General features: G+C 36.3%; 1 protein-coding gene across 1 annotated transcript in view; it reads right to left on the bottom strand.

Annotated features, from left to right (window-relative positions):
* Nucleotides 1-21187, bottom strand: part of tmprss15 (transmembrane serine protease 15) — a 159572-nt gene that overhangs the window by 131979 nt on the left and 6406 nt on the right. Inside the window, exons 2-3 of the mRNA XM_051926620.1 lie at nt 20843-20979; nt 3702-3769 (exon numbers count right to left, since the gene is read on the bottom strand). Coding sequence (XP_051782580.1) covers nt 3702-3769; nt 20843-20979 — 205 coding nt within the window. The remainder of the gene's footprint in view (nt 1-3701; nt 3770-20842; nt 20980-21187) is intronic.

Genomic DNA, 21187 nt, shown 5'->3' with positions numbered 1-21187 from the left:
CGACGAACAGCTGAGGAAAGTAAGGAAGCGAGTGAGAAGGCACATGAGCACGGGATGTCGTTAATGTATATAGGCAGGGTGCCAACCACGTGGTAGGTGCGCAGGCAGCGACCGTGCAGAAAAAGGAAGGGGGACTGGGGGCAGCCCTTGTGTGTCTCTGCATGAAATAAATCCTCTGTTAACAGAAATAAAGAATGAAACCGCCAAAAGGAGAAGTCAGTTCCAAAAGTTCCTTACGGCATAATGGTGAGAACCACCAAAACAGATGTTATTTTCTAAAGTTCATTACAGGGGACGGCGCGAAATGAGACTTTGTAAGTACAGTGTAAAGGATGAGCATGGGAAATCTGGGCTTCCTACGTATATTGGAAGCCCCAGAAATAGTGAGGAGGGGTTTCCCTTATCTATATATACAGTCTAGGGGTTGCACCCGTTTCCCCCCCTTGGGTGTTGCAATAGGACATGAAATGTGCAAGGAATGAGCATGGGAAATTTCAGCTTCCCACCTATATGGAAAGTGGGAAGATTAGTGATTAGTCAGTGAGGGCTTTGCCTTTTATATGTATAGATTATTGCCTGTAAATACCTCCCTGACCTTCAACCCCTCTCTCCACAATTGTAGTACTAGGATTTCCCAATACCCCCACAATCTAATCTAAGGCTATTTTATTGTTGTATATTAACTTATATACTTATTCCATCTATCCATTTTCCAACCTGTTGAATCCGAACACAGGGTCACGGAGGTCTGCTGGAGCCAATCCCAGCCAACACAGGGCGCAAGGCAGAGAACAGGGCGCCAACCCACCGCAGGACACACACACCCACCCACACACCAAGCACACACTAGGGCCAATTTAGAATCGCTAATCGACCTAACCTGCATGTCTTTGGACTGTGGAAGGAAACTGGAGCACCCAGAGGAAACCCACGCAGACACGGGGAGAACATGCAAACTCCATGCAGGGATGACCTGGTAAGCGAGCCCAGGTCTCCTTACCGCGAGGCAGCAGCGCTACCACTGCACCACCGTGCCGCCCTATATACTTATTTACTAATAAAATAACTTATTTAGCAAATGTTTTTGTAAAAACACATTACCACATAAATTGTATTATAAAGTCATATAAAGTTCTATCATACGAAACCTAAACATTTCTTGCCCTAAACAGAAATTTTTTGTTTCTTGTTTTCCTGGTGCTCGGGTCCCTTACCTCTGGCTAGAAGATCAGATGAGTACTACAGTCGTCTCCTGGCATGAAACATCTGGTTGAAAGGGTTCTGCGAGGGACAAAACATTGGGATTGTGGACAAGTGGGATCTCTTCTGGGAGAGGCCACATTTATTCAGGCGGGATGGCCTGCATCCTAATAGATTCGACGCCCGTGTCCTCTCTGAAAACATTTGTACAGTAATTCGTCTCCCTTGAGTATGTACTTTTAAACCTAATTCTTTCCATAATGCCTTGCAAGGACACGATAACTCCATAGCGAACTCTAACTCAAATGTGCACTGCATCAATACATCAGTTCATGTAAAAAAATCCAGACAGTGTGGCATACATGTGAATAATTTAATTACCATTTCACCTGTAGATATACACTTTATTAAAACTATAAAAACAGATTATAGATTAAATAAAAAATCCGCTCAAAGTGGCATTAATACAAATAATTTAATTACCATTTCAAACAGCAGGAACACTCTGACAATTCAGTTCTGCTCTTTCAAGACCTTAAATATGGCCTTATTAAATGTTAGAGCATTAACCAACAAAACGTTTTCCATCAACGATCTTATTAATGATAGGAAAATTGACTTTATCACATTAAGTGAAATGTGGCTTAGCTCTGATGGTGTGGCTGTATTAATCAAATCTGCACCTCCGAATTACAGCTTTACTCATGCAGTTTGTCAAGGTAAGAAAGGTGGTGGTTTAGCAAATATTTATTCGAGTTAGCTAAAGTGTAAAGATGTGAACTTTGGTACGTTTGTGTCTTTGAGAATCTGGCCATTGTTATTCAAGGAATTTCTCAGTCTCCAGTATTGTCCATGTATAGACCTCCTAAATATAATGAGTCTTTCTTTAAGGAATTCTCAGACTTGGTGTCAATTATCATAACTAACTATGACAGGCTCCTAAATGTAAATTTCTAATTTTCATATCGATAATCAGTGTGACCCGAAAGCAAAAGAATTTATGAACCTCCTGCACTCTTTTGATCTGTGCCAGCACGTTAGTCAGCAAACACACAAAGGGGGACACATGCTGAATTTAGTGATTACTAAAGGATTAAAAGTTGATGTTAGGAACATCATGGATATCAGTTTATCTGACAATCTTCTCTTACTATTTAATATAGAAATACTGATAGATAAAATTAGTGAGAAGTGTATTGTTAAAAAACACTTGTTTGATTCATTTGTAGCTTTAAAGTTTACAAACATTTTAAGCATCCAGTCCGTTTGTAGTGCTTACTACAATAGTGATAATAATGTAAATAGGAAGGTGGTATATTTTAAAGTTAAAGTGAGAGCTGCCACTGACTTAGTCGCTCCTGAAAAGACAGTTAAAAAATTTTCCAGCACTGTTACACCATGGAAGACCCAAAGAGTGTCTGATTTAAAGAAAACATGCCGGAGAGTTAGTGCGTAAATGAAGAAAAAAACTAAATTGATTATCCACTATTAAATATGAAGGCTAAAATAACAGAATACAACAACATAATCTTGAGAGACAGTGCTGTTTCTCTAAAATTATAAATAATAATACTCGTAATCCGAGTGTTTTATTCTCTACAATTGATAGTTTGCTAAACCCAGGTCACTCAAAGGAATGCCTGCAAAAAACTTACAGTGAAACTTGTGAGGCTTTTGCTATATTGTTAGTCACAAAATTAATAATATTAGAATTCATATAGTACATTCAGCCAATACTGATCCTATTAAACCCTGGTATTCCATTTTAAGCGAGTTAAATTCTTTCACCATGATAGATTTGCCAGATCTACAGTATATAGAATAATTTCTCAACTGAAACCCTCCACCTGCATCCTTGACCCAATCCCAATAAGCTTTTTCAAAGAAGTATCTGGCATACTAATTGATAGTATTCTTGACACAGTAAATTCATCATTAGATATGGGGGTCTTCCCAGACTGTCTTAAGACTGCTGTTGTTAAAACCCCTGCTCAAGAAAAAGAATCTTGACTCCTCTGTTTTTGAAAATTTTAGACCTATTTCTAACCTGCCTTTCTTGAGTAAAATCTTAGATAAGGCAGTCATTACGCAGCTAAATGATCACTTGAATAAACATGCTGTTCTTGACAAGTTTCAGTCAGGTTTTAGAACAAATCACAGTACAGAAACTGCACTTGTTATAGTTGTTAAACAAAAATTATCTAGCATGGTGGTGCAGTGGTTACTGCTGGAGGACACTCTGTGTTCTCCTCCAATTTCTCTCTGCATTTGCTCTGTAAGAATTTTTTTTTTAGTACTTTGGATTTTCCTGCACTTTCCAAAGATGTACAAGTGAGGTAGAATAGAGTCTTTTAATTGGTCAGCTATGCATACATATGGGTGAGCGTTACAGTGGGCTTTGTAATAGGTAGATATGAACAGCTGGTGCCTGGACAGGCCTGGCACATTAACTGGAAAAAATAGGTTCCGAAAATGGGTTGAAGGATTTGAAAAAGTCATACCTGAAATTTAAAACTTTGCAAGAACTGTACTGGTTTTTCAAGGTACTTTCCAGGTAAATGTTTGATATCTAAATAAATAAATACATAAAAACATCAGCCACAGGTATACAGAACAAAATTAAGTAAGCCTAAAAGTAAAAATAAAATACTGAAAAATACTTTTGTAAATCAAAAATGTTGATTTTAATAATTTCTCTTTTCATTCATATTGTAATAATATGCATCATCACAAGGAGCTTTACAGAGCACATACGATTACAGAATATTATTGAAATAAAACATTCTAACCAACAATAAAACATACGTATTTTCAGGCAAAAGCAATGACAAAAACTGGGCAGACCTTGGAAAGGACATAATGTCAAAAGTATGACCCTGCAAGCCAGGGTCTCAGGATAACTGGCAGTAAAGGAGAAGCCAGCCCAGAAGCCTCATTTATAAAGCTTGTGTACTCACAAAAGGATGCTTGAAAAGTGCATACACAACTTCTCAGGTAAACATTGGGATTTATAAAAGAAAACCTGAAGGGAGAACTTGCATATATTTTGAGTAGCTCTGACCCATTTGTATGCAACATTTCTTAGAAAAGTAGAAAATGACAACATCCTTGATCAAGCAGTGAAATACAGCCAAGTCAGCTAAATAGTAATAATTATTATATTACAATATATTATTATAAGGTATTTTAATAAAGGCTCAATGATATAAATTATAATAATTCAGATCACCAAGCCATTATTATGGGCATTAATGTGACAAACTTATTAAAACTCAAAAGTAATGAATATGATGTACAAATTGCATTTCAGTTCCCTTTTATCAGGGTCAATGCTGTGCACACATTTTCATCTTCTTTTGGTTTTTCATCAGTTTACTGTATATCGGCTACCTGTTGTTACTTCAGGTCAGGAGTATCTCAGCCAAGCTTCACCCCATCATCCCAGCTCTGCTGAAAGCCATTAGCTGACTGTGGATGCTGTAAGTCCAGTTTTCTTCATGGTATGGGTGTACATGCATACTGTAAAATGTAACATTTTTGCCAACATAGGACTTCACTGCATTCATATTGCAATAAGGGCATCTAGAGAGAATAAAGCTGCTTTTGTTAATTATGTTAACCTGATGTTATATTAACACACAAGTCATATGTGATGCCAAGATGAGGCTGACAAACATCATGTCTCTGTGGCCTTTGTCATCCCATGATTAATTTATTTTTGAGGCAAACTTGGCAGACTTCAGTTTTTCATATATTCTATACTATTCATTGTATTAGACAATTGTGTCATTACATGTGCCAGGTAATAGTGGCTGCCTGCTCAGATGCTGGCACCATAAGCCTTTCCTGGACCCTAGAAAACAGAGGAGAGATGTGATAATGCCACACATGATCTTGTGTGCTTAGTTGTGGACTGCAAGGGGACGCTCCTGAATGCAGGTGGAGGAGACATAATACATCAAGAGGAAGTCTGCTCTACCAGCCAATGAACGTTAACAGCATTATGATTGTATATGTATGAGGTTGATTAGCATTGAGGCGTATTCACAACCTCACATTCACTATTTGATTATGATTTATAAAGACTAAGCTACATGCAAATGTATATACTCCAGATTTTATAAATCAGATTTTTTTTTTGCCATATGCATATTTTCACAATTGAATCTATGCAAAGTTTTGCAAATGATGACCCTGAACCGAATGCCAGTTCATTGGAGGGCCAAAGGACAACAACTTAAGTGGAAGAAGAATAAGATATTTCTACTAGATTTATTACTAATTCTGTACTGCAATTATCAGCAAAAATTATCCATCATTTTAGTCATTTCAGACCATTGTTCACATAAGCCCCACTTCAATATTGTCTTTTTCCTGTTTATTTCTTAATACATTACATTGTAATATTTCAGTAATCACTGAATTCTCCCGTAAGCCATATTTCACATATGCAAAAATAATGTTGCCTCCTCTTAACTATACTGATTCTTTAGAATGATGAAGTTTGCCCTCTTCACCTTAAAGTCTCAAATTACATCTAATACAAGAGTTTAATGTAATACAAAGTCCAGAACATAAGTCTTGGATTCCTTAAGGTTGACTGCAGTACTTACTGTAAAATATTTGCTCAGAAGAAGAATTTGGAAAGTGAAAGAGCTTTTTGCCTTTTGATTCTGGTGGTTCTCCACTTTCCTCTTTCATTCCAAACTTGGAGATTTCATTTTAATTAGTGCTATAAATCAACATTGTCCATTTAAGAGGGAGTACTTGCAGTATGTGTGCATGAATGTAACTTTTGATGTATTAGCATACTTTCCAGAAATGGTCCTTTTATACACTCAAATCCTAAAGGAATAAACAGCTACAGAAAATGGATGGACTGGTTTTCTTTAGAATGTTTCTTTATTTGCGTGCAAACAGTAAAGAAGGAAATTGATGACATTAGCTAAATTTAATGCAACTTTCAAAAACTGGCAAAAGCTTTTTCACTAAAATATTTCTAAAAATAAGTACACAAATTATAATTTAATATACATTCAAGACATTGTCTAGCTTTGAAAAACTGCAAAATTAAGGTTTTGTAATAAGCAGAAAACAGATATACCTGTTGGTTCATCTGGATGTACCGAAACTGAATACTGTCTTGTTTTATTGGAAAGTTGTCCAAATTTTTTTGATTATTGCTGTGTAATTATTCAAGTTAATATAGCTAGTAGAACAGTAAAACTCCTAAAGGATCTGAACATAAGAATAGACTCAAATGAATTAACAAAATTGATAAATGACTTACGTAACTTACTAATGCCTATACCTTGAAGACTTCTCTATAATCATAAGATGTATGCTTTTTAAACATTAACAGGACAAACTATTGTACGAGGAAGACCCTTCAGCTATGGGTCTTCTAAAATATAAATAATCTGACAGTAGCAGAGAAGCTCCATTAATCTTGACATTTTTCATTTCATTTTTAGCATTGTGCACCCATGTTTAAGAAGATGTAAAAAGAGACTCATCTTTGTTAGTGACAGACTCAGCATCAAACCTTTATTACTGTATATTCTAGAAAAAACATAAACACTAGAACAGAAGTCAAAATGAAAAATGTTCAGACAGATGCCAGACACCTAGTTAGTCTGTTCATTTTTCATAATGACCACAGAAGTTATTTCTCTCTTGATTCTGTTGCAAACATCATTTTTTTCATATGATTTCATGTCAGCTGCTCTCCATCAAGTATGCTCATACTATATATTTCCATATTCTTACACAAATAAAAAGCTCAAGTTGTAAGAGCCTTTTAAAAACAATTGAAAAGTAATTGTATAAACAAATGATTTTATGCATGTGTGCATGCAAAAAATGCATTTTGTGTTTAGTGTGATTTTTTAAGTCTTAATTATAGGTTATTTTGTTCTATATATTGACTATTGATACATTTAATTTATGTATAAAATTAACTAACTGAAAGTAGAAACATGGTATGTTTAAGGCTTAAAATGTTGGACACAAGGTTGAAGTGGAAATAACACTTCAATTAAAGAAATACTGTATGTGCCAACTGTAATTCTATCATACTCACTGTAAATCAGGCAATCCCACACCAAAATGTATGAGACTGGTAGTAATTGAACATTGTACGGTGTATTTAGCTATTAAACTACAGGGATAGACGTTAAACCCAAGACCCTGGAGATAAGAGATATTGCAACCACTGTGCTATTACAATGTAGCATAAAACAAATTTTTAAAAAGTTAAGAAAGATGAAAAGCTGTAAAATGAATTAAAATAGAATATACCTGAATAAATAAATATCAAATGTAATTTACTTATTTTACTAATCCATGTATTCAAATCTAGGCTGTTTGAGGGCAGTTGCCAAAGCTGGCAGAACTGAGAACAAAGGAGAATCAAACGCTGGCAATACTGTCCACTTGCAGAGCACCATACATCACCGCAGTTGTAGACCCGCAGTTGTAGACCCGGAAGTGACGTCTCCGTCGTTTCAGGACTGACTTTGTAAAATTATTTTTGGAAGGTTTCGGCAAAGCCCGCAAAGTAACGTCGGGTCAAGGACCCATTCAGAAACCAAATAATACTCATCATTGTGAAGTTCAGAGGGTTTCTGCCATCACGTCGTGTCATACATCTACAGAACCGTATTAGGGCTTCCATATACATCAAACTAAACAATATGGATCATTTCTGTGAAATACATACACTATTAACATTTCCGTTGTGTTCGGGTCTGTGGGAACCATTTAACATGTCGACAAAATTAAAATCATCAAGATATGTGTTAATTGAAAATAGTTTTACATTTACATTCATGAAACGAAGTACTGTATACAATATAATTACAATGTTTAGTAAAGCGTTAATAATAAAAGTGATTACGTTTTTTAAAATGTAATATGCAGGTGTGCAATATTGTTCTAAGCCAATTTAGAATAAACATTTGAGCCAATCCAAAAATTTTAAACATGTATGTGAAGATAACAGCAGTACATATTCTTAGTGCTGGGCGGTATACCGGTTCATACCGAAAACCATTTTTTATTTTTTTTATGATATGGATTTTTCTTATACCGCAACACCGGTTTAAATTGCCTAAACGACGTTCGGAACGTGGCGCAGCAGGAAACTGTTCAAGTGGGGACCTTTTTCACTGCTACACCGCTAAACACAGATTTGTTGCACTAGGGCTCTTTTTCACTGCTACACCACCCAATAGTGGGCATAGGAATGCTGCGTGGTAAAAATGGACAGAGAGCCTGGAGATACTTTAGTTTTAAAAGGTCAGATGTGTAAATACTGTTTCTATACTACTGGATAATACTGCAAGCCTAGTTGTACTTGTTTTATTTGTTTTCAATACAGTGTAATGTACCTGGGTACTGTGTAATAGTGTGACGACATGTTTTCAAACCCCGTCATAAGTTATATAGCACATTAAATGCTTTGTGTTAAGTGATTCATAAACTGACTTCTTCTTGCACTAAGAGGAGGCGCCGGCAGCGATCGCCGCACAGAATACATTCACTTCATGATCTTCCTTCTCTCTGAACATTTAGAATGCTAAAATAAATACTTAATATAATTTTCATGGTGAAATGCATTAAAGCATGCATTAATCATATGGGGGCACGGCGGCGTGCCTGCCTTGCATTTGCATGTTTTTCTGGTGGGTTTACTCGGCGCTTCAGTTTCCTTTCAAAGTCTTGTAGGATGTGGGGTTTTGTTGTGCTATGTTGACCCTGCTAGTGTATGTTTTGCTTGTATTCATCCTTCGATGTGCTGGCGACTCGTTCAGAGATGGGCGCAACTCTGAATGGATGGCATAATTAAACATGTATAACGAAGATGTTTTTAAAGTTCTGAACACTCCGTGGGCTAAGTTTATAACTAGTTTTAATTTCACAAAAATGTTTATCGTGTGGTGATTGGTTATGTGGAGAAAGAAAAAGGACGGATAGAAACTGGGGTTTTAGTACGTCAGATAGAGACAGCACGCATGCAATAAAGAAAGCCCGCTCAGAAGAACATGCATTGAATTCTGTGTTCGTGTCTCCGACCACCAGATCACAAACCCAACATTTACACAATATTTAAGTTAAACATGTGCGATACCCATTCATACATCCAGTTTTTTGGAGCCTCGTCACACCTGCCATAAAGGTCTCTACACTGAACATACACCTGGGGACCCCTTACTGCCAGGGAGCAGCACTACCGCCTCACTACCATGCTTGTTTAATACCTGCTTTAATGCATTTCATCATGAAACTGATATCAAGTATTTATCTTAGCATTCTAAATTTTTAGAGAGCAGGAATACCATGAAATGAATGGATTCTGTGCGGTGATTGCTGCCTCCTCTTAGTGCATAGAAAGTCAGTTTAAGAAGCATAGTGATTAACAACTGGGTCGGGGAACACAACACAAAGCATTTAATGTGCTGCATTAACTTATGATGGGGTTTGAGAAAATCAAGTAAATTAAACATTGATTTTAGGATGAAGTTTAGTTTATGACATTCTACTTTAATTATGAAGTAAACTATGAAAATAAAGTGGAAATGTTGACTTTAATCTTGACATAAGCGTCAAAATTAAAGTGGAAATGTCGAGAATAAAGTCAGCATGTCGACTTTATTCTTGACATATACCGGTAGTTTGTTTTTTTTCTTCCCTCTTTACTGTATTTTTTTTTTTCTTCACCGTGGCCCTAATGCACTTCCGTAGGGCTATACCACAAATAGCATTATACAGTAAATGCAAGTTGCAGTTATTTTATTTATGTATATAGCTTAGCTTGAAGCAAGGTCCATATTAATGCAGTTTGCCTAAATGATGGTACAGTTGGTAAGGATGTCATCACAAAGTTGTACTTGTTTTATTTTATTTTATTTTAACTTGGTGAATACTGTGTAATGCACCTGGGCTTGAAGTCTTGAAGTAATAGTGCAGCTATCAGTAATAATACTATTATTTATTTTATTGTTATTATTTGTTTAAATATTATGCAGTTTATTGATGGTAAAGTTGTTGAGAAAGTCACTTTAACGTGTCAGTGGACAGAGATAGTTAACATTAACAAAGTGTAGTTGGTTCACAAAAAATATTTACTATTTATTACTTTTCTAAGACATATTCAGTGCAATACAACTTTTGACAAGCACTTCTGGATATTTTACTAAGTCTAAATGCCTCTTTGGATGGTTGAAAATATGTTGTCAAAATCATAGTTTAAGTTTTTGCAAAATTTGTTCAATAAAAAGGTTCTATATTTTGACTGCAACTGTCATGCAATGTGATTCCTTCTCTTCATTAGTGTCACCCCCTTGAAAACTATCACTTTATGGGGCCATGCAAACCTGTATTAATACTTGTGTGCACATTAAAATGTTTTTTTGTACAATGTACAATTCTCATAACAGTGGAATAGGTTATTCTTAGCCAGTCTACTGCAATAATTGCAGTGGAAAATGTGGTTAACATTCACTCATGCATGGGGAAAAAAAATATCGTCCAATACCGTGAAACCGGGATAATTTAGAAAAATACCGTGATATAGAATTTTGGTCATACCGCCCACCCCTACATATTCTACACTGAATTATGCAATTCTATTTGAATGTTTTGTATATCCTGTATTTATCTTTACTTAGTGAAGATATTATTAGTAGCCGATGTTATATAGGTCCTGTTGTTCTTTCTGAATTTTGGGCAGGTTGCTATATAAATAAATTGTGTTCTTATTAGTATTTTAATTTTTCTTCTTTTGATGGCCCATCATTTATAATAATAAGTGACAAAAACTAGAGCATTTCTATATAAGGCAATTAATATATTGCATAATTCAGTGTAGAATATGTATTGCCGTTTTCTTCACATACATGTTTAAAAATATTAGATAGGCTTAAATGTTTATTCTAAATTAACTTAGAACAATATTGCACACATGCGTATTACATTTTTAAAAAACGTAATCACTTTTATTATTAACATTTTACTAAACTGTAACGTGGTGCAAACATTGTAATTATATTTTATACTTCGTTTCATGAATGCAAATGAAAAACTATTTTCAGTTAACACAGATCTTGATGATTTTAATTTTGTTGACATGTTAAATGGTTCCCACAGACCTGAACACAACGTAAATGTTAATAGTGAATGTATTTCACAGAAATGATCCGTATTGTTTAGTTTGATGTGTGACACGACGTGATGGCAGAAACCCTCTGAACTTCACAATGATACGTATTATTTGGTTTCTGAATGGGTCTTTGACATTTAACAGCAACGTTACTTTCCGGGCTTTGCGGAGATCTGCCGAAACCTTCCAAAAGTAATTTCACAAAGTCAGTCCTGAAACGACGGCGACATCACTTCCGGGTCTGTAACTGCGGGTCTACAACTGCAGGTCTACAACTGTGGTGATGTGTGGTGCTGTGGCTCTGCGAGTGGATGCTACTCAACCCTGGTTACCCCTGGGCCCATTCACATAAAGCCCACACTCTGCCCCACAGTGGTCAAATTTATAATCTCTAATCAACTTAACATGTGGGTTTTTTGGGATTTTGGCAGAAAAGTAAAGTACCTGGAGAGGAAAATAAAAGGTGGGCACTTTTGCTAAGATTTTAAGAAGTGTTTTTTGAATGTTGTTTATTTTATGAGTGATGTATGAGAGACTTATTTTTTACTTTTTAACTTAATATAAGCGTGGTTTTTAAATAGTATTTTTTATATATATATATATATTATTTTCAACTTTTTAGTCTTGGGTTTGTGTTAGTATAATTTTGTAATCAATATTTTAACACTTCCTTTAATATTTTTATCTGTTATTAGCGCCATCTATTGGTGAAATCTTTAATTATTTTTCATATGAAAATTTCATTTCTTAATTAACATGGATTAATTGATCAATTAATGAAATTGATTATTTATTCATGTATTGTCATTGGAAGTGAGTAAGTGCAAATATTCAAGTCATTTGGACAATAGGAAATGGGTTAAATATCGATTACAAGATTTGTACCAGACAACAAACAGGTGAAGTTAAAATAAGCATGGTCATAATATTAATAATAAATACAGACCACTTCAGAAAGCAAACAACCATTATCTTTCGAGGCCAAGGCTCTACTCAAGGTCAACCAACTGTTTGGTAGCTAAACCATGCAGCAGGGTTCCCCTGCCCCCCATTATGATCTGCACCCTAGGCAAATGCCTAATTCACCTTAACGGTGGCACCGGCCCTGACTGTATGTACAGTACAAATAGCTTGTTAAAGTTAATACTTTTACAGTGAGATTTGTGAGATCCCAACTCCCCCAACTGTGCTGTGCAACTAAATTCTGTTAACATAGGCAGGTAATGCTTGTCCACAGCAGGTGCAACTGAAAGTTCAGACACTCTCCGCGTAACACGTCTGTTGCCTGCTGGTTGATGCAGGAAACATTTAATACCAGCCACTGACTTGGCTGTGTGTTCACTTGCTGTTTTCATACTCTTTTAATCTGAGAAGGAAGCAACTGCAAGATGACAACAGCGTCAATTATGGATAACTTTGAGATGACAATAAAACTGACCTTTTTTAGAAATCTGGACTCACCTTCTTCTCTCTTAAATCTCTGCTTGAGTAAAAACTCACTTTTATCAATAATTTCCAGAAGCAGTTCAAGAAATTCCCGGGCAGTTACTGTATCTGCACTCGCAGCCTCGTCACTTACTTTTACGTTGTAAAGGTTGGCTCAAGCCTTGAACCGATGAAACCAAACATGGATGGCATTAAAAGATGTGCCCTCCGATTCTTTGCCGTGTTTTCTTCTTAAAGTTTTCATAAGGAATTTTAGCCTTCTCAGGAATCAGTATTAAGCTGAGCAGTACTCGACGCTGATGCTGATCCTGCATCCACACACTGAGAAGTTTCTCCTTCTCCTCCGTTATTTTTTTTGACATCATCAGCACAGAAGAGACATGTTCCATGAACTTGTCCTTGTTCTTTAGAATCGTGCCAATGGCTAAATGGTTCATGTTATATGAACGAGCGACGTCTACTATCTTTTCACCTCACTCTACTCTTTCAATTATCTTAATTTTTGTTTCCTGCGTTTGTAACCGACTGCAATCCGCCTTTCTCTGCATTGTGTAAATGATCGTCATGCAGGCACGTAGGATTAAAACACAAGCATTTATTTTCCTCTTCAAGAAACTTTTCAAAACAAAAGGAAAAAAATGGACAGGGCGTCACATAAACGTCTTCTCCCCTATGCCCCACAGCATCCACCGTGCTTCTCCCCTTTTTATTTATACAAACACATTGCATATAAAACTATTTTTAAAAAATTATGCAAATTTTCCAAAGAGAATTATTTACAATACACATAGCTTTATACAAAAAAAATCCTAATTTTATAATTACATATTCTTAACAAAAAAAGAAATATATGTAGCATACCGTTTCAAAACTAAAAGTAAAAAATGGACAGGGCATCACATAAATGTCTTCTCCCCTATGCCTATTAAATAATAAATTTATTCAATTATAAATTATTAATACAAAATAAATGAAATAAAAATCGGGGAGGACTAAAACCACAACCTACCCCACAGCATCCACCGCGCTTCTGGCGTTTGAGCCAAAAAACGTGGTGCATGCAGGTTGTGAGGAGGGACGCTAATTAACGCCCGTACTACAACAAATTATATTGTTAGTATGCTATTAACTATTTACAGGGATCAACTTTTTTTGGGGAAGTTCATAACTAAAAAAAACAAAATTATAAATAACATTTTACTCTTCGCTACACGTCATCTCTTGGCGCTTCTTGGAGGTTTTATGCTAAATTCTGGACATCTTGGGATTGAAATAAAGCATATTAACTCAACGTAATAGAGATACAGCCAAAAGCACAACCACTTGTAGAGGATGCACGCACGTGACTGAGAAAGTAAACAATAATGGCATGGGCTTAGTGCTCTGCCTAGCGGCAGACACAACAACTAGCTTACAGGCTACCACAAAATATGAAGTAACAGTACAATCCTTAATTTTTCACTTTTTTAAGTAAATTTTAATTTATTGGACATGCACGCTCACATCTTTGAAAGTTCATAATGAAATATGTAGTATTATATAGTATTACTGTATAAAAGTCTTAAGTTTAAAGTTGTTGTTTTTTGTTTATTGCGAAAAAGCACAAAACAAGTCTACTGCTTCATTCTACTGCAGACTCAAGCAAAAAGAAAGAGACCTGTGCTTAAATGTGTACTGTATTATTTAACAAGGGTAAAATGTCTGTATTTTATTTGAATCCTGGTCTACCACAATATACACATAAAGGGAGCTGTGGTTTATTTTTAAGTGCTAGTTGGTCCTAACTTTCACTGTAGGGAATTCATAATGATGTCTCTGCTTTTCCATATTAAACAAAAATGACCAGCCTCTTGCTCAGAAAGCACAGAGTCAACCGGTTAAATATATGATTACACCAAGAGGCAACAACAATTAAAGTTGCTTTTGATTTCGCAAATGTTAAACATGTGTTTTTTCCGATTTCTTGTTAGGGAGTCACAATGCTCCTAAGAGGAGCATTTGGGAATGTCGTCGTCTCACAGGTTTGATGGCCTAGAGGGGTGTTTTCTGTGTGGAGTTCTATGTGGAGTTTCCTTGTTCTTTCTCCGCTTGCAAGGAATTCAGGCTGTCAGGCTGGAAGTAAGGATGGCTTGCAGTTGACTGACATTCCATTGAAGTTTACTTTCTGCCTTGTTTGTGTTACTGACAGGGTGGGCTGTGGTTTCCTGAAACCCTCTACTGCACAATGGTTCAATAAATTTAAAAAGTTGTCATATATGTGTGGCTGGGGACCATCTACCTGATTCTGGAGAGTTAAGAACTTCCATCCCAGGACCAGATGAGGTTCTAATGCTAATTGTCTCTTCTACTTTTCCAGTAGCACAGGAGAACAACCCAATGAGGCCTCACTCCTTTCCAGTCAAATGATAAAAAAGGGGCTGCTCCAGAAAGGAGGCATCTCATTTTGGACCCTATTCTTGGAGGATGATGGAGCTCCATCTCATTTTGACTAAAATCCTTTAACTGTTGGTTCTTTGAAAAGACCCTGTAATGCATTACTAGCCCAAGCAGCTAATTTTCCATTGACTAAATGAGCATGCCAACCTTTTCCCTGCCTACCCTGGTCTGCTTACCCAGCCACATTTAAAAAGTAAACCATTCAGTTTGTATATTTTCAACAATAATCTATATAGGGTAACCTTCTTGTATCTTTGTAAATGAGGACCATTGACATTCAAGATTTACATATATGTGACCAGTACTTATGATCACAGAAATGAATGGTTATGTCAATTATGGCCTAAAGTACACCTGAAAACCAGTGTCAATTTGATTAGGTAACGAAAAGGGGAGTTAAGAATATTTATTTTTAAGAATTTCAGCTGATTTACAGTATAGGACATTATTTGAATATATAATACATATGAAGGCACGGCTGGTTGAAAGATTGTTTACTAAATCAGTTTTGTGCTTGACATTATGTTCCTCACTTTGTAATGAAATTATACTTAGATTACCTTGATAGAGAAAAAATACTTTTCAGGAAAATTAATAGCTGAAATTTAATTGTCATTTATAGTGAATTAGTTTTTTTTAAAGTACCTCATTTTGTAGGGTGTCAGAACAGTTTGTACTGGTTCAGTTTGTGAAATGGGTGTACAATCATTACACAAAAACATTTAAGACTAGAAGGCTAGAAAGATTTGATCTCTTAGCTGGCCTGATAGCACCTGGAAAATCGTAGAAGAATATTGAGACTGTTACTGGGAGAACTCCCTTTGTAGCCACCTCAAGACTAACAAGGAAAAGTGGATAAAGTATAACATGAGACAATTTAGTAGAAAAGGTTAGGATTTATGTAGGGGTGTGTGAATGGGCAGAGCTCATTTGGTAGTTACTAGACCAATGCAAAGCTGACATCTTGTAACAGACCATGTTTGTACTATACTCAAGTGTCATTCATATATATATATATATATATATATATATATATATATATATATATATATATATATATATATACAGTAGAACCTCGGTTAGAGAACGCCTTTGATAACGAACAATTCGGATAACGACCAAAAATTTCACTAAAAATTTGCCTTCGATAGCGAACAAAATTTCAGATAGCGACGCACACGCGACCAGCGGACAGCGGCCAGCTTCCCATCTTCCTTTGCGCTCGAGACACGGTTACGAACAGACGTTCATTATCTTTATCGGTGTGCATCCTTCTTATTTAGTGATTTTGTTGCTTTATTTAATAATATATAGCCCTCAATCATGGCTCCAAAGAAGATTAAGAGAGCTGGTAGCAGTGCAGTAATAAGGCAGCGGCCAACAATTGAATTGAAAAAAGAAATTATTGCCAAGTATGAACAAGGCATGCGTGTGTCGGATATCGCAAGAGAATACGACAAGTCAAAGTCAACAATCTCGACGATTTTAAAGAAAAAGGAGCAGCTTAAAGAAGCTAATGTGTCAAAAGGAGTGAGTATTATAACAAAGCAAAGGCCTCAAATAATAGACGAAGTAGAAAAGTTGTTGCCTGTGTATATAAATGAAAAACAGAAGGTGCTAGCATCAGTGAAGCATTCATTAGTGAGAAGGCGCTGCAAATCTACGAAGATTTGAAGAAGAAAACCCCACAGACAAGTGCTTTGAGTGATTTTGTTTTCAAAGCCAGTCGAGGCTGGTTTGAAAAATTTAAGCACAGAACAGGCATCCACAGCGTCATAAGGCATGGGGAAGCAGCTAGTTCCGACAAGGCAGGGGCCGAGAAGTTCATCCTAGAATTCAAAAAAATCATAGAAGAAGAAAGTTACGTCCCGCAACAGGTATTTAATGCGGATGAAGCAGGCCTGTTTTGGAAGAAGATGCCGAATAAAACGTACATAACGAAGGAAGAGAAAGCATTGTCAGGGCACAAGCCTATGAAAGATAGGCTAACTCTTCTATTGTGCGGTAACGCCAGTGGGGATTTTAAGCTGAAGCCGCTGTTAGTCTACCATTCGGACAATCCAAGAGTATTTAAGAAGCATAATGTAATAAAACAGAAATTGCCTGTTATGTGGAGGTCTAATTCTAAAGCCTGGGTGACCCGCCAATTTTTTGTCGAGTGGGTGACCGAAGTTTTTGCCCCGGCTGTGAAAGAATACCTAGAGAAGAACAACCTTCCCCTCAAATGCCTTCTCCTGCTGGATAATGCTCCAGCACATCCTCCAAACATCGACGAGTACTTAGAAGAAGAGTTCGACTTTATTCAAGTTCGTTATCTGCCACCGAACACAACCCCTTTGCTGCACCCCATGGATCAACAGATCATTTCAAACTTCAAGAAATTGTACACGAAAGCCTTATTCAGAAAGTGCTTCGATATAACGAACGATACCAACTTAACTGAAGGAATTTTGGAAGAATCATTTCAACATTTTGAATTGTGTTCATCTTATTGATAATGCATGGAACCAAGTGACCTACCGTAATATGAATGCAGGATGGAGGAAACTCTGGCCAGACTGTGTTCCAGAGCGAGATTTTGAAGGATTCGAACCAGAAATTGTTGATGAAATTGTTTCCCTGGGCCAAAACATGGGGTTGGAGGTGGATAATAACGATGTTGAAGAACTTGTGGAGGAGCACAGTAATGAACTCACTACTGAAGAGTTGCAGCACCTTCAGGCTGAGCAAGAAAAGAATTTGGCTGAGGATATGTCTTCGGAGGGGGAAGAGGAAGGGAAGGAGGAAGTCCCAAGTTCAGTGATTAAAGAAATGTGTGCTAAGTGGGGGGAATTGCAATTGTTTGTAGAAAAATCTTTCCCAAACAGTGCGGTAGGCAGTAGGAGCCTGAACATGTTCAATGATAATGTGATGTCGTATTATCGAAAAGTGCTACAAAAAAGGCAGAAGCAACAGACACTGGACAAGTTTTTTTCTTCAACCTCAAAGCGACAGAGGACATCCCCCGATGTTCTCATGGAGGGGGATTCCCCCTCTAAGCAGTAATTCCACCCCTTCCTCCCCACACCTCCATAAAAGAAAAAGCATAAAAATAAAAAAAAAAGTGTTTTGTAAATTAGTTTTGTAAAATTAAGTTATGTACAGTAAACAGTAAAATGTGTTTACGTATTAAAGTTACCCAGTGCTATTGTTTTCTGCCATACGTAGCGTATGTCATATGCCCTCCCTCCTCTGCCGTGACCCTCCCTCCTCTGCCGTGACCCTCCCTCCTCTGCCATGACCCTCCCTTTGCTGTCATAATCGCCTCACTAGAAAGGTAAGATTCCACATTTTTTTTATTTATTCCATGCTGTAGTGTCATTTCTTTAGTTTTTAGTTACAGAATTATGTTATCTGCTTATTCATAGTGCTATTGTTTTCTGCCATACGTAGCGTATCAGTCATATGCCCTCCCTCCTCTGCCGTGACCCTCCCTTTGCTGTCGTAATCGCCTCACTAGAAAGGTAAGATTCCACATTTTTTTTATTTATTCCATGCTGTAGTGTCATTTCTTTAGTTTTTAGTTACAGAATTATGTTATGTGCTTATTCATAGTGCTATTGTTTTCTGCCATACGTAGCGTATCTGTCATATGCCCTCCCTCCTCTGCCGTGACCCTCCCTCCTCTGCCGTGACCCTCCCTTTGCTGTTGTAATCGCCTCACTAGAAAGGTAAGATTCCACATTTTTTTTATTTATTCCATGCTGTAGTGTCATTTCTTTAGTTTTTAGTTACAGAATTATGTTATGTGCTTATTCATAATGATTTTGTTCCTACACATTGCATTTTCAGTCGGTCATAGCCAAGCCTACCAATGCTACATGTCAGTCAAAACGATAAGTTTTCCTATGTTTTCTTATGTTTCTTTAATGTTTTTATTTTTATTTAACATCATTTGTACTGTATTATAACTGTTCCCATTTAAAAAAACATACCTATATAGCCTGTAACTTTCATATATTAGCGAGTCAACAGGGGCTAGGAACCAATTATTTCTATTTCCTTTATTCCTTATGGAGAAAATTGTTTCGGATAGCGAACATTTTGGATAACGACCCACTTTTCGGAACAGATTGTGGTCGTTATCCGAGGTATTACTGTATATATATATATATATATATATATATATATATATATATATATATATATATATATATATATATATATATATATACACACACACACATATATATATGTACAACCTGGTATAAATTTGAATACAGTAAGTTTAAGAATGACTGTACAAACTGCATTTACATAATCAAGGATTAGCCTGATGACTGTTGGTGTATATGTGAGTGTAATGACCTGTGGGGTTCTTTTTATGGTTGGATGTTATCTTGTACCCAACACAGCCTTGGACATAGTGGATTTAGAAAATGGATGGATGGAAGGGAAAATTGTCAGGTGGTTTCAAAAGCTTGCCATCTTTAAATACATCAAATGTTGTGCTAGTGTAAAATAAGAAGTTTACTGCAGCTCCAAAAATTCTCAAAATTGTTATAACTGATCAAGAAGAAAGTATTAAAAGTGCCAGATTTGCAAGTGTTTACAACATTCTTTGTCATTTACTAAATGTTACTTTGTTTTTTACTTTAACCTGTGGCCTGGATAGGCACTCTTGAACCATACATTTACTCAAAATAATACCAAGGACTACAACAAAAGGTATATTTATTATGAACATTAATAATACAAGGGAAGGAAATAGACTCAAGGCAGCGCAAGGTGTCCAAATAAATAAAGATCCAGCTGCCACACTCGACCAAACTCCGCAGGTCTTGAATCCCTGTCTAACAGACAAACTGCCTAGAGCACAATTACTTTCTCCTCTTTCACACCTTCTGTACCTTCTTTATGACATTTCATGCCTTTCTGTCTTCCACCACTTAAGCACTTGTCTCATGGCTAGAGAAGACTTTCATACTCAGGTTAAATTCAGCTGTCACTTCTGGGGTAGGGAATGATTTATGAAATTCCTGGAGTATTTATGCTAGAATTTACCCTATTAGTCTAAGGTGGCCCTGCAATCTTAGCCCCAGTTTTTTCTTAAAACTGTTTATCATGAACCAGAGCAGGGAACTATATGATAGACAAAAGATGTCCTTGTTATCATCTAACAACTTTTGTTACTCTTGACCTAGACTCTGTCACCCTCACCGCTACCATCAGCTCTGGCTTGGCTCTGGAGTTCCCACCTCTTCTGCTCCACAGGATGATTAAAACCCAAAGCCTTCAGAAGTCAGTGTTCAGTCTCAGACTGGATTCTGAAATGCATGGACATCCATGAAATTAGAGGTAAAAACACTTGAAGAACGAGGCATCACAGGATGAGGATGTTTGCAATCATTCCCAAATATTCATTGGACTTTTCTTTTAATTTATTTTGCCAGCATCAAATGGTGGTACCAGCTGGTCCTCCAACCCTTTACTTTCTTCCCCTTATTATTTTATATGTTACAATTTGAAAATAGTTTCAACACTCTAAGTTTATTAAAAGGAAGTGTACTATATTAAAATAAAGTGAATCATAGTATAAAAAACATTGCTTACACATACCATATGTTCGACATCAAAAGCAAGAGATTTAAAGTCCATTGAAGATTTATTCAGAAGATTTTCACTGAAGATAGCTCCTTTCTGTATTATGAATCTTCCTTTCCTGTGTTCGCTTGTTCCATTACTCTCATTTTGTTCTAAACGAAAAAGATTTTTTTTAATTAAATTCTCCAGCTGTATATTGACACATCTTAAACAAATAAAAAAAGCAACCCATGAATTTAGAATGTTAAAAAAAAGATTTACAAAAAAATGCTATAATGTCAAAGGCCATGTACTTAATAAAGACGTGGTAAAATATTAGTTTAAATAATACTTTATCATGATCTCCGAGTTCTGAATGTA

This window comes from Erpetoichthys calabaricus, chromosome 4 (genome assembly GCF_900747795.2).
Source record: "Erpetoichthys calabaricus chromosome 4, fErpCal1.3, whole genome shotgun sequence".
NCBI lineage: Eukaryota > Metazoa > Chordata > Cladistia > Polypteriformes > Polypteridae > Erpetoichthys > Erpetoichthys calabaricus.
Note: the sequence above shows the minus strand (reverse complement) of the source record. Positions and strands in the feature narration are given on the sequence as shown.